The 14,550-nt window shown below is 37.9% G+C and overlaps 1 protein-coding gene across 1 annotated transcript in view; it reads left to right on the top strand.

Annotated features, from left to right (window-relative positions):
• The window catches only part of LOC308678489 (cytosolic phospholipase A2 epsilon-like), a gene marked incomplete at its 5' end in the record, with an annotated part of 64,367 nt that extends 54,164 nt beyond the window's left edge, over nt 1–10,203 (top strand). Inside the window, 8 exons of the mRNA XM_081345700.1 lie at nt 345–570; nt 1,104–1,218; nt 2,455–2,592; nt 4,243–4,350; nt 6,646–6,831; nt 7,138–7,304; nt 8,573–8,759; nt 9,708–10,203. Of these exons, the coding sequence (XP_081201826.1) occupies nt 345–570; nt 1,104–1,218; nt 2,455–2,592; nt 4,243–4,350; nt 6,646–6,831; nt 7,138–7,304; nt 8,573–8,759; nt 9,708–9,928 (1,348 nt within the window). The 3' untranslated portion in view covers nt 9,929–10,203. The remainder of the gene's footprint in view (nt 1–344; nt 571–1,103; nt 1,219–2,454; nt 2,593–4,242; nt 4,351–6,645; nt 6,832–7,137; nt 7,305–8,572; nt 8,760–9,707) is intronic.
• Nucleotides 10,204–14,550: the final 4,347 nt, after the last annotated feature.

Here is a 14,550-nt window from a genome sequence, read left to right as displayed (position 1 = left end):
AAGTAGCTTAATTGAGCAAAATGCCTGTGGTCAAAGAGGCTGTAGAACTGGTTCTCAAAAAGTGGTTTGCAGATGCTTTCAGGGGGTGTACAAAATCAAATAAATATTTAAACATTTCTCAGTTTTAATTTCTCATACTGTAAATTTCAGGACATATATCACCCATATAAACCAAAGCTCTTTTTAAGAGGGTAAGGGGTTCCTGAGACAAAAACAACTGACTGAAACTGAACAGGAGGGTGGATCAGATGACCTCTAAGATCCCTTCCAGCCCTCTGAATCTGATTCCTAGGTTTAGGTTTTGCTTCTTTTCAGCTCCTAAACCTTCCTATGTTTCTTTCCAGGACAATGTCATGCTTGTATGAGGATCCCAATTGGTCCCAAAATGATTTAGAAAAGCCACTCAGGGATTTGCAAAACCAGGTGACAAAAAATAAGTTTGTGGCCAGTTTTGCCCCTGAAAAATTGAAGTACTATGCAAAGGAACTGTGGCAACGTTATCAAGAAGGGTACAGTGTATCTTTTACAGATCTATGGGGATTGATCATTGAAGCTCTGTTACGCAATGAGGTATTATACTATTTTTTTCATTTTTGTTTTTTTTTAAATAAATGCCTGATTCATGTTAAATTTGATTAGTCAGTGGTTTGACCAACAGATTTATTATATTTATACTGTTGATTATAGCAATAGCACTTAGACTCATATACTGCATCACAGTGCTTTACAGCCCTCTCTGAGGAATTTACAGAGTCAACATATTTGCCCCCAACAAGCTTCTAAAAAAATGAATGTTTTGTTTGAACAGAAAATATTAATAGTATAAGCACAGCTGTGTACATTTTAAAGAGTAAATATATACTAGTATTTTTTTCCAGTTCAGAAAACCTGCTATATCCTTAAATCATATTCACTTTGAATTAAATGTGTCTGCATTTCAGTATATTTAATCCAATTTTTGCATGAACAAATGAATAGAAATATTCTAACATACTATGTTATGTTTGGCAGGCTTCTGTTCAAAGAAGCACCTCAATAAAGTTTCAAATCCTAGGTGAGCTTGCAGCTACAATAACCATGTTCTTGTTTCTTTCACAAACAAGGAGAACCCACACAAACTTTCGGATCAGCAGCAGGCCTTATCTGATGGACAGAATCCTCTACCTATATATCTTTGCCTCAATGTGAAAGAGAAACTAAGTAATCGAGGGTTTAGAGGTAATTATTATACTGTAACGTTCACTTACATTTGGAAATATAGATAACCAAAAGCTGCAAATATCTGATTCAGAAATAATTAGGCCTTAGGCCAGTCACTTTCCCGCAGCTCTAGGAAGGAGGCAATGGCAAACCACTTCTGAAGAAACCTTGTCATGAAAACTGCAGGGTCCTGTCAAGACTGACTTAAAGGCACTGAAGATAAATACGTAAATAAAATAGCCACATAAGAGTCAATACATTTAAAAGCAGGTTTACAGTTTTTAAAAAGAAGTCTAGATTAGTTGGTTGGAGCAGTTTGGATGATGTAAAAGTCCCCCACTGCAAGAAAAAAAAAGTTCCACTTACAGCATAAGGGAAGACATCCCACTATATAAGGTGCTTTAAAAAGTTCAGTGGGCATTGGTCAAGCCACTGGTGCTATTGTTTCTCTAAATCAAGTATTCCAGGAATGGCTATGGCGTACTTGGATATCAAGGATCTAAAATACTTGACTCTCTTCAGTTTGTTTCAACAGGAAGGTATAGAGTTAAATCACAAAGCTCCTTCAGGCTTTTTTTTCGGGACCCTCACCTCCCAGCCCATGCAAACTTTTCCAGCCCTGATCAGCATGTTCTAGCAAAGCTTAAAAAGGAGGAAATATCTATTATTTTACTCCTTATCAGTATTTAGGGTTGCTTCTCTCCAATTCTCTGATGTATGGCATCTGTTAAAGATAAGGTAACGCTAAAGGTTCCCCCGCACATGTGCGCTAGTCGTTTCCAACTCTAGGGGCCGGTGCTTATCTTCGTTTCAAAGCCGAAGAGCCAGCGTTTGTCTGAGGACATCTCCGTGGTCATGTGGCCAGCATGACTAAACGCCAAAGGCGCACGGAACACTGTTACCTTACCACCGTAGTGGTCCCTATTTTTCTACTTGCATTTTTTATGTGCTTTCGAACTGCTAGGTTGGCAGAAGCTGGGATGAGTAACAGGCGCTCACTCTGTTATGCGGCACTTGGGATTTGACCCACCAAACTGCTGACCATCTGATCGACAAGCTCAGCATCCTAACCCACTGAGCCACCATGTCCCTTGTCTGTTAAAGATAACTGTTATTAAATTTATGCATTGAAAGCAGTCATAGAATTATATCACAATAGGCAGCTATTTAAGCCTATTGGAAAAATAAACAGTTTAAAAGCATAATATAAAATGCTATTAATAACAAGTATGGGATATTATTCTCTGTTTTTAGAATGGTTGGAATTCACACCATATGAAATTGGATTCCAAAAATATGGTGCCTACATTCGTCCTGAACACTTTGGTAGCAAATTCTTCATGGGACGCTTGATGGAGAAAATCCCAGAATCACGTATCTGCTTTTTAGAAGGTAACTGAATTGCTAATTAAAATAAAAATGCCACTAGTCTCACACTGAAATTTACCAAATACAATGTGGTGTTTCCGTATTTGTTGTTAATTGGTTCTGGAAGGCACAATGAGTACCAAACATGACGAATACCAAACAAATTTTTCCCATAAGGAATAAGGTAGATAAATGTAATATGTTCCCAAACCAAAGACAATGCACATTTTTAAGGCAATATGTAAAAAGATAGGATTATATATCGTCACATGATAAATCTAAAAATTAATAAATACTTAAAGAAAATAAAGATTTCCCTTTACTTGTACTGATGAGAAAAAAGCGCAAAGAATACACAAAATGAATACGGAAGCTAAGATAAGAGTGCAAGGGGATGTGCGCAGGGCAATAGCTACCACACGGTTACCACGCGATGCTTTGTTTTGGCTGGAAAGGTTAGCAAGTCACGAGGCAACCAACATTTCTAGCTTGCACATTGAGTACCAAACAAATGAATATCGAGATAAAATTTTCTCATCAAAATGTGTCGAGTATCAAATTTGACAAGTTTCAGAGCAGTCGAGTACCAAGGTATGACTGTAATAGGCTACTTCCATGATATTGTAAATTTGTAAATAATACATTTTGCACATATTTCAAATATCAACATTATATTTTCTTAATTTTGTTATACTTTTAAGATACACAATGATGAAAGGCCTTAAAAAGAATCCATCCATTGTTTAGCACATTTCAGATAATTATGATATTTATCCATTTCACTATATCTTCAGTGTTTGGTTGTTTGGAATAAGCAGCATCCTCTATTCTTGGTTGCAGGAAAAATACACTATAATTAAAAATAAGTTTTCATTTCTCATGGAAAAGCAGTGATATCTCACAAAAATAAACTAGGCACTACTTGTAAATATGATTATAAACTATATTACTTGATCTGTTCTGATTTACAAGAATGGAGTTGTTTTGTATATAAACACATATGTTTATTTTTGTAATTGCAGAGATAAGCAAAAGTGCAGCCTAACAAATTCAAGGAATCATTTATTGACTATACAGCATTCTAGGGAGTAAAATCCTGCCTGAGACACAGATCAGTTCACAGCTGAAGTGTGAACCGAGTTAATCCTTAAAATAAAATGGCAGTATACATAACCATGGCCAAATTATTCACTAATATCAAATATAACAACAATTATATTATGAAACAATAAAGGAGAAAAGGAAAATAATCATTTCATCACAATTGTTTTTAAGGTAAAGGTAAAGTTTCCCCCGCACATGCGTGCTAGTCGTTTTCAACTCTAGGGGCTGGTGCTCATCTCCGTTTCAAAGCCGAAGAGCCAGCACTTGTCCGAGGACGTCTCCGTGGTCATGTGGCCAGCATGACTAGACTCCAAAGGTGCACAGAACACTGTTACCTTCCCATCGTAGTGGTCCCTATTTTTCTACTTGCATTTTTACGTGCTTTCGAACTGCTAGGTTGTCAGAAGCTGGGAAGAGTAACAGGCGCTCACTCTGTTACGCGGCACTCGGGATTCAACCTGCTAAACTGCCGATCTTCTGATCGACAAGCTCAGCGTCCTAACCCACTGAGCCACCGCATCCCTACAATTGTTTTTAAGATATCACAAAAATACTCCTGTCCTCTTGCAGGAATCTGGAGTAGTGTGTTTTCTGTGAACATTATGGACGGCTGGTACCAGGTTACCACTTCAGAAGATTTTTGGCAGATCTGGACCCGAGACAGAATAACTGATTTGGGTTAGTTGCTTTTACATATTCTCCTGCTTTGTTCAATAATATGGATTGAAGGATATTTATATTCTTCCTGTATTTTTATCCAGTAGATACTTTATAGTTTAAGTTACTGCTACAAAATATCCAGTATTAATGGTAATAATTGCAAGAAATCCATTATCATTCTGGTATCAGGACTGAAACTGCCTTGACTTCTGGTGGGAAACAGAGAAGGCAAGGTTTGACCCAGTCCTGCTGGCCTTTTGATTGGCTTTCAAAACCACCAATCAGGTTATCTATTTGAAATGGTCCTGGGAAGTCCCTGTTCTGTGATGCTGTACTCCTTTTCTCAAGTAGTAACAGTGCCGTTCTCTACACTCCCTTTTGATAAAATACATTACAAGGTTTGTAGGAAAACAAATGTTTTATTTGCAGAAGTTCCCCATTGCAGTCCCTGAGGCTATAGTACAATTGAAAAAATGTAAGAGAGTAGTTATCAGTAGCTGCCACACACAGTAAGCTGGCACTTTCAGTATGTCACTTAGAGTCACTTAGATGAAATGGGCAATGTAGACATTTAATAAATAAATGCAGCTGCTTTCTATGGGTTTCATGTTGGGAGTGGCTGATAGATTAATATCAGATCCCATATCCTCCCTGTTCATCCTACTCCCTCTCTCCCCATCTTTTAGCTATTGTATTTTTTATATACTTTTGTAGTATTTTATTCATATAGTTTTATATTTTAATATTGTAAGCCACCCATAGTTACCCTGTGGTAAGGTAGGTGACCAATAAATTGAATAAATAGATAAATTTCACAGTTATAGATTTCTGTTGTGGTTATTGTTGTTTGATAGAAACAATAAAATGAATCTTGTACTGGCAACCAGGGCTTTTTTTCTCATAGAATGCTCAGAACGGAGTTCCGGCACCTTTTTTGGATAGAACCTTGTAGGGTAGGCAAGGCGGGTTGTATGACATGTGTGAGTTCCGGCACCTTTTTCTTTTACAAAAAAAGCACTGCTGGCAACACATAACTTGAGCTCCAGCTCAACCCGGCCAAGACTGAGTGGCTTTACATACCGGCATCTCGTCTTGTCCAAGAGGTTCCATCTTTGGTTATGGGGGGAGAGGTGTTGCCTCCCGTTGATAGGGCGTGCAATTTAGGTGTCCTCCTGGATTCACGACTCAGTTTTGAAGATCATATTGGAGTCGTGGCCAGGAGGGCATTTGCCCAGGTTCGCCTGGTGCACCAGTTGCGCCCCTATCTGGACCGAGATGCCCTACGTACAGTCACTCATGCACTCGTTACCTCTCGGATAGATTACTGCAATGCTCTCTACATGGGGCTGCCCTTGAAGACCACCCAGAGGCTCCAGCTGGTGGAGAATGCGGCCGCGCGGGTAGTGATGGGAGCATCCCGATACTCCCATATTACACCCCTCCTGCGTGAGCTGCATTGGCTACCGGTTGTCTTCCGGGCAAGATTTAAGGTGCTGGTACTTACCTTTAAAGCCCTACATGGCTTAGGCCCGGGATATCTGCAGGACCGTCTGCTGCCGGGGACGACTTCCCATCGCCCAGTGCGCTCACACAGAGAGGGCCTCCTCAGGGTGCCGTCGGCCACACAATGTCAGCTGGCGACGCCCAGGGGGAGGGCCTTCTCTGTGGGAGCGCCAGCCCTTTGGAATCAATTCCCCCTTGAGCTTCGGATGGCCCCGGACCTCCGGTCCTTTCGCCGCGACCTCAAGACGTTCCTTTTCCATCAGGCTGACCTGGATTGATGATGGGTTTTTAAAAGTTTTAATTTTTAACTGTGTAATTAATATTTGGGGCTGTTATTTAATTTTTTCTTAACTTTTGTACTGTTGTTTTTTTTATTGTTGTTAGCCGCCCTGAGTCCTCTGGGAGATAGGGCGGCATATAAGTCCCATAATAAAAAAAAATAAAAAAAATAAAAAAATATAGGAAGAACCTTTTTTTTTAACATGCACACAAATACCACGGCTCATCAAGATCCCATTCCTGAAAGAAAAAACACTAAATTATATCTGTGCAGCATTCTGCTTTTTAGAAAAGTAAAATGGATGCATCACAGCTCCTTTTGGGCAATGAAGCCCTTGTGTAAATTATCTTTGATTATTTAAAATTTGGCCAGATAAGAAAGAACAGTGAACTAGTACAAAGTCCAGTTGAAATGAGAAAAGGTCAGTTATGTACATTTTTCAAGTGTCCCATACCCATTGATTATTATAGGTATGGCCATGGAAAAAAACCAGCCTTGCCTGCATTTAATTTATATTATTTTGTCTGCAGAAGAGCTTAGTGGTCGTCCAGAAAAATATAAACTACCTGTTCGAGTCCAGTGTCCTCCAGGAAGCCTTGCGAGCGTTTTGCAAGATGTTGTTATGTGGCGACCTGCTGTGTCATTGATCCCCAATTTTCTAAGAGGCTGCCCAATGCACAACAAGTATTTAGAGAGTGGATTTGCAAACTGGAAAGGTATAGCTTCCTTTTAATTAAAGGTTCTTTTGAAGAGCTTGTACTCCAGTGATACTCTTAGTATGTACTGGAGATTTTGCTGTTTGTTTTCAGAAGCTAGACTGCTAGATGAAACCGTGTCTTTTATCAAATTACTGAAAGGCAGATATTGGGGGGGGGGGAAAGAAGCCTAGTTGTCCACTGCATAGAAGAAAAGTTACATTATTGTCCCTCCTGAGCTGCAGTTATGTGGTTGTGTCTGTTTTTTTAAACTTTTCTTAGAGTAATGCTATTGCCTGCTTTTAACCAGAAATTTATTTTATTTAGACTGTGATCTTGACAGTTTTCCTAACCAGCTAACTGGAGCTGAAGAGCATCTGTATCTGGTGGATAATGCATTTGCCCTTGACACCAGCTATCCCCCACTTACGAGGCCAGAGAGAAAAGTGGACGTCTTCATACATTTAAATTATAGCTCAGGTTCACAATTAAAGGTAAAGGTAAAGGTTCCCCCGCACATGCGTTCTAGTCGTTTACTGGTGAGAAATATGTTTGGGCTTATAAGTCGTGTTGTTTTGTGATGCAAGGAGGAAGTTGACGGTCAGAACAGTTTTCTCTTTGACAGGAATCTTATTCTTACAGAATCTGAATCTTGCAGCTGCTTCCTCTTCTGCCACATGACATTTGTCACATGAAAGTGAGAAACTGGTTTTAAAAAAAACAACTTTCAACCCTGTTGACATTTGCACTATCAGTTGGGCCAATTAACTTACAGAAAACTTTATTTGCCATTTTTACTTTAATAAATAAGAAGTTTTACCTTTGTTACTGATGTTATGGCATCACAATTTAAGCTCTCTTAAGTTTCTTGACTTCTAGTGCCCTCTTTTGTCCTCTGGTTTGCACAACACACAAGATTCTGGGATGGGAGAAAAGGCCCAATGAAGTTGCTATTCAAAGAATGCTAACTGGCTCAGAAGATGACTGAATGTTAAAATCAGGACATCTTTTCCCCCCAATTATTCTGTTCTCCAGGTTACATGAGGAACCACCTACCTCCCATACTGTATTATCTGTCCAGCTCATTTGATTTGAGAGATGATGTGCTGTTCATTTCTTTGACTAAACAGTGCCATCTATCAGTACCTTGAGACCACACCTATGTTGCAAGGTCTGCCCTCTGAAATGAGCTTCTCCCTGAGATCTGGTTTGCTCCCAACCTACTCGTATTTTAGAGGGCTTTGAACAGAGACTGAGTAGTGGGTATAGAATTCAATCACATTTCAATCTACCCAGTATGCAGACGTACACAATTCACCTCAGTTGTAAGGCCAAATCACATTGTACACACTGTGTTGACAGCTGCCTGTCCAGGATGACCAGGATCAAGATACAAAATCAGTAAGGTCTTGTTTTGTCTTCATTTTAATGGAAAACCCCTAATTCAGAGAGAAATTATTGGAGTGCACAAAACAAAATATTCAATCTGGTGGGTCTTTTTCACATTTGGGGGACAGGATCAAGGAGTAAAATGGGTTTTGTGGAGGTTTAGGAATCAGCATCTTTTGTGGTCTTTCATATCTTGTTTGTTCGTTTATAAGCCTTTAGCGATTGTGAAATTGAGCTACTAAGCCAACTGAAGCTCATAAGAACCCTTGTGAGAAAGCTATGGTAAGGCTTTAACACTTTTTCTTTTAAAAAATAAAGTATTTATAAAAATTTGTTTGACTGTTTCCTCCCCCCCTCCCCCCAATCTATACAGCCTCTGCAAATGGCCTCAGATTATTTCTCAAAACAAGGGATTCCTTTTCCTAGAATTATTCCACAGGAACAAGATGGAAAAGATGTAAAGGAATGCTATTTGCTAGGAGCACAAGAAGGTCCAAATACTCCATTGGTTCTCCTTTACCCCCTGGTTTGTAATACCTTCCGAAATTATAAAGAACCTGGTAAGTGTGTGTGAATGCTTCTTGCTTCCCACCCCCACCCACCCCTTTAATTATGTCTGGTGTTGTGTTTTAACCAAATGTGAGAAACTCATGGAATACAAAGGAGAAAAAGAATTTGAGCTCAAGATTAAAGGGATCCAAACTGTGAAAAGTGGAGATACAAAAATTGTGCCTTCCCTTTCTCTCCAATAAAATGCTCTGGATGCAGCTGGTAGAGACCCTCAAAAGGTCTCACTATTTTTTTTAACTTTGTTTAACATGATAGAATAAAAAAAGAGCAACTAGTTATAGCCACTGCTTTAAATAATTAAATTGGATGCAATATATTTTTTTCTGCTAGTTATGTCCAATTTTTTTACTTAGCCTTGTCCATGTTTGTGGTAGAGGGTCTGGTAAAGAATATGCTAAAAACAGTGACAGTAACCAATAGGTCTATTATAGAGCACAGGAAGTAGAGAGGTCCAAGGAAGGTAGAAGATAATTGTGGCTGGGAGAAGCCAGACTAAGACAACTTCAGAAGACAAGTAAATTATCTCTGTGTTGCTTTCTCAGTTCTCAAGGACCAATTTGCAGTGCCGAGTCTCTTGATCATCTGCAATGTAGTTCTTTCCTTCCACGGTTGAAATATAAAGACAGCAGTTTTAAATCCTTCTCCAAGCCTTGAGCAAATTTATCTGATATGCATTTCAGTGGTTTCTCAAATGAAAAAGTTAAATATTGTTTTTCTTTATTAGAATGAATGGATCAATCGTTTTTTCTTGCTTTCTTGCTTTCTTTTTTTTGCTGTTAGTTTGCCATGCTCATATATATCTGCAGTCAAAGTGTAGCAAGTCATGCATCTAATGCAGTTTAAATCAGGGAAACCTGTGCTAAAATACATTGACTAATTTGCATGTATTTGCTGCATCTGACCAACCTGGGTTTTTTTTCTATTTTAAAAAATTATAGGTATGAAGCGTAGTCCTGAAGAGATGAATGATGGTGATATTGATGTGACAAGTACCTTTGGTCCTTATAATATTAATGCTTTGACATATTCAGAGGAGGATTTTGAGAAACTAGTAAAACTGAGCCAGTACAACATCCAAAATAACAAAAATACTTTGATTGATGCTTTACGGTTAGCTGTGGAACGGAAAAAACAGTATAAAAGAAACCTCATATGCTGAGCTAAAACTTTTTTTTGGGGGGGAGTACCTCAGTTGCCTCTGCACGACTGAACAAATCATTTCATTCCAGAAAGAAAGAAAGAAAGATAAAATAATGAAAAAAATATTTAAGATCCTGGACATAGAGGAAAAAATATTGTTGCTTTTATGAAAATGAATAAATTGTAAAACCTGAAATGCTCTTTTAATGAATTCTAGTTGTCTTTTAGCAACAAAGGCACAGTGACAGAGTAAAACGTACAGAACTTTTTACACTGATAATTTGGAAGATCATCTGGACAAGCACAAAAAATGTCCTGTGAAAAATATTGTTTGTGCCTTGTAATGTTGATGTTTATAGGTTTTATGCAAAAAGTGGTTTTGTCTCTGAAACATTTCCATTTCTATTGTGATATGTATTTTTTCTTTGTTTCTGTAACAAAGAATGGTATGAACAATATATGCGAACGTATTTCATAAAAGTTATTTTGGTCTGGTGCCATATGAACGATGAGAAACAATTTTTAAGAACCTTAAACCAGTTTCTGATAAATAAATAATAATCAATTTAAAAACACATGCATATGCAGGAGGAAACTGTAAACATGCTACTTGAATCCAGTTGGTTTTATGGTTGGAATGACTTTCACGTTGTAATGTTAGAATTTGGGCTCTGTCTTTCCCTTGCTGGTATGCAAGTGATCAAAACTATCGAATATAAACCAATCATAAAGAGGGAGAGAAATTTGCATATCATCAATGACTAGAATCATACTGCATGCTTTAAATCAGGATTTGTTTAATCAACATCAGACAAACAATTCATAAACCTTACTTTACAAATCACAAAAACTATATTCACATACCCCACTAAGCCAAAACTAAAAAAACCCACATTATTTAATTTAATTTTAATTTAATTTATTAATATTTCTATACCGCCCTTCTCCCGAAGGACTCAGGGCGGTGAACAGGGCAAGAATAAAAGACAGAATTAGAAAAGTTAAAAAAATAATTAAATACATGCCCACTAAAAAACAATTAATACATAGTAAAAAACCCCAATAAAATACAATAAAAACCCCACCAATCCCCCATCAGGCCAGGCCGGCTTGTTCGAACAAGTATGTTTTTAGATCGCGGCGAAAGGAGCGAAGATCGGGCGCCATCCGGAGCTCTACCGGTAACTGATTCCATAGTACCGGGGCGCCCACAGAGAAGGATCTCCCCTTGGGAGATATCGTCTGAATCCTATCTTTGACTTTGTGCATTGGGGAAAATATTCCTAGGCCCTGTATAATATAGGCCTCAGTATATGTTTCCTCATCAAAGAGAGATAAGCCAAATATAAGACTATTATCCACATAGAAATCACTTTTCCCAATATTAATAAAATTAATAAAATAAAATTTAAAATACTCAACTGAGAAGTTTCCTTTGTAGGACAATTCAGCATTGATGTTTATGCAGAATCCATAGCCAGAATTTTAATATTTTCAGAAACATCTATCAAGACATTCTAGAACATTCCCTCATTGCAGAATTCACAAATATAAGTGTAACCTTACAGATAGGCACAGAGTAATACAGTAGTTTTCAGAAAAAACATCAAAGCAAGAAAAGCAAAATTCTACAAGAAGTGTCTGTTCTAATCTCTGTTAACAAAAAGCTAAACACAAGACAAGAGCTTCACTTCCAATGGCTTGTATTATCTCTAATTTCCACTAACTTGCTATACCTTTAATTATAGGATTCATCTACCTTGCAACATTTTTTCTTTGACTCTTTTGTCTGTTCTGGTTTCAGTACTGCTGTCTTCTTTTTCTCTATTGCTTAGTTAATTTCAGCAACTATCAAAATAATGGAGGTGATGAAGCTGAATTGTAGCCGCTAAGAGGGAAACAGAGACTTTATGAAACTAAAAGCAATTTTGGTATGTTTCCGCTGCCAGTGGCAGGTGGAACATAAAACCTTCCCCTTCTCTTCACTGGAACTTCCTTGTTCTGATCAGAGAAGGAACTGAAATGTGCTTCATGGTGATTATATAGTGATTTCTCCTTACTTCACTGGAGAAAAACAGAAGTCATCTCACTTCCTTTTATGACTTGGGAAGGATGGTTGTGTAAATCTTACAAGCGGCTCTTCTTTGTTCAAAAGTTCCACGGGGAAGATAATTATGACAGGTTGTTACCATTCAGGCTGAAGCCATTAACACTGCCTAATCTGTTTAGTTTAGTCTTTCAACCAAGGGTTTCTCTCTTCAGCTGAGCTCTTAAGAAAAATGGAAGGAGCTTTGGGTCTTCTCACCTAATGCAGCAATGCAGTTTGTAGCAAATCCTAAATCAAAAACTCTGCAACCTCTGAAGTTTTGCATATGGGGAGTATTTAAATATGAGAATTTTTCTTTTAAAAAGAATTCAGCCAAACCTCTGAAGAGTTTGTTGCAAAAAGAAATTGTAAGTGGATTGTTCTGAGATACTGGAAACAAAGTAGGCTGAGCAGAAGCTTCTTCAAAACTTCCTTTCTGGGAGGGAGGGAAAGGGTTTTTGCTGCTTCCTGGTTGCTTTGCACAAGGAAATTCAATGGGGAAGCTGACAGGAAATCAAAAGTTACTCCTACTCCCATAACATTTTTGCCTATCCATGTTTATTCTCTTCTGTTTAGGTAAGAAAATATCTCTGATATGGTGACCTAATGGATCACAGGTTGTCTAGTATATCCTAAGTAGGATTTACGCTACTCATTTGACCAGATAGTCAGGTTCTTGGCCGTAGGTTTACTTAGCCCTTTCTGGCCCTTTAGGTTCTCCAGTGCTAATATGAGACCCAAGTCTTATCTCTGGCAGAATTTTTTATCCACTTTGGAATTTCAGAGAGTCTACCTTCAAGCTATAAACTATGGTTGGTCTAAGCAGGATGGCTCTAAATGTCAAGTTGAGTTCTTGGCAAAGTTTCAAGCAGCAATATTGCTTAGTGTGCCATTTGTTTAGGACCTAGTAAACCTTGTTATCTTGTAGTAGCGATAGTAGCTATGGCTGATAAAATTGTTCTATCATTTAGTTCATCATTTTTTTTTACTCCTTTTCTCCTAGTTCCTCACACACAAACACTCTTAAGCTAGCTCCTTTTATCTAAGGCTTATCCTGGACACATCCTTGAAGAGGCCAGAGTATAATTAAACCAGCCTGCTCCAGATGCAATTGCATCCCTCCAAAGTTTGGGCAAACCAAATGGTCAGCTAGAAACATCAGTGTGAATGCCTGTGAGGTAATACTGTTACTGTTACTATTCAAGGCCTATTTGCGGGAAAGGGCTTGTGCCTTGGTAAAGCTGCTTAGTTCTAATGTTTATTGTATGGGTGATGGGAAATTGGGTAATGCTTCTCAGGTCAGTGTATCACTGATTTTTGGAGCAAGGAGGACCATTTGTGTTGATAGCAGCTGTGCTGGTCAGTCAGGCACTTTCAGCCAAGCCTTTTTGAAAAAGTACAGAGATGCTGTTTGAACTGACATCAGCCATGCTCTTTTCGTTCACAGGAAAAGCAGGGGAAGTATCCCCTAAGAAGCAATCTAAATAGACCACTTACATATTACACGCTTTAATAAAATACTGGATTTCAGAATGCATCGAAGATTTATTGTAGAGTGGATTGCGAGAGACTGTCTACTTTCTGTTTGGACATTTTTAAGCAGGTTCTGTTTGCTTCTTTCTTTAGTAGAGAAAGTAAGTAATGCCCAGCCTCTTTGGGGAGCCTTTTGCTGAATCAAGCAACATATTGTATTTCCAATATCATGGATTAGCATCACACACACACACACACACACACACACAGTGCTTTTTTTGTAAAAGAAAAAGGTGCCAGAACTCACACATGTCATACAACCTGCCTTGCCTACCTACAGGGTTCCATCCAAAAAAGGTATATATAGTCTGCAATACTGCATTTAAAGAGAGAAGAAATCTAGAACTAAAGAGAAATTTCCTGACAGTTAGAACAATTAATCAGTGGAACAACCTGCCTCCAGAAGCTGTGAATGTTCCAACACTGGAAGTTTTTAAGAAGAGAGTGGACAGCCATTTGTCTGAAATGGTATAGGGTTTCCTGCATGAGCAGGGGGTTGGACTAGATGACCTCCAAGGTCCCTTCCAAATAATAATAATAATAATAACAACAACAACAAAACAACAACAATAATAATAACAACAACCAATAACAATAACAATAATAACAATAATAACAATAACAATAACAATAACAACAACAATAATAATAATAATAATAATAATAATAATAATAATAATAATAATAATAATAATAATAATAATACAAACACTGCGCCACCACAACTCTTATACTCACCTATGAACTAACCACAGGCCCAGATTCACACAAAAAATACACATTAAAGGTAACAAAAATTAAAGTTACAAATAATTCGGTGAGTTACACAAACATAGGCATACAGAAAGAATTGACAGACATGAAGGTTAGTTTAATAATAATTGAAGTCACAGCAAAATCCAATATCAGGCCTTCTTTATATGCCATAATTGCCAGTTGAGGATTAGCTATTAACCAAAGTGGACTATTCTAAATTATTTTTTTCCATAATGGAGTTTGGTAGGAAACTCATTTACAGAGCC

The sequence above is a fragment of the Vipera berus genome (genome assembly GCF_964194415.1).
Source record: "Vipera berus genome assembly, chromosome: 1".
NCBI classification, from domain to species: domain Eukaryota; kingdom Metazoa; phylum Chordata; class Lepidosauria; order Squamata; family Viperidae; genus Vipera; species Vipera berus.
This window is presented reverse-complemented; position numbering and strand designations above follow the sequence as displayed.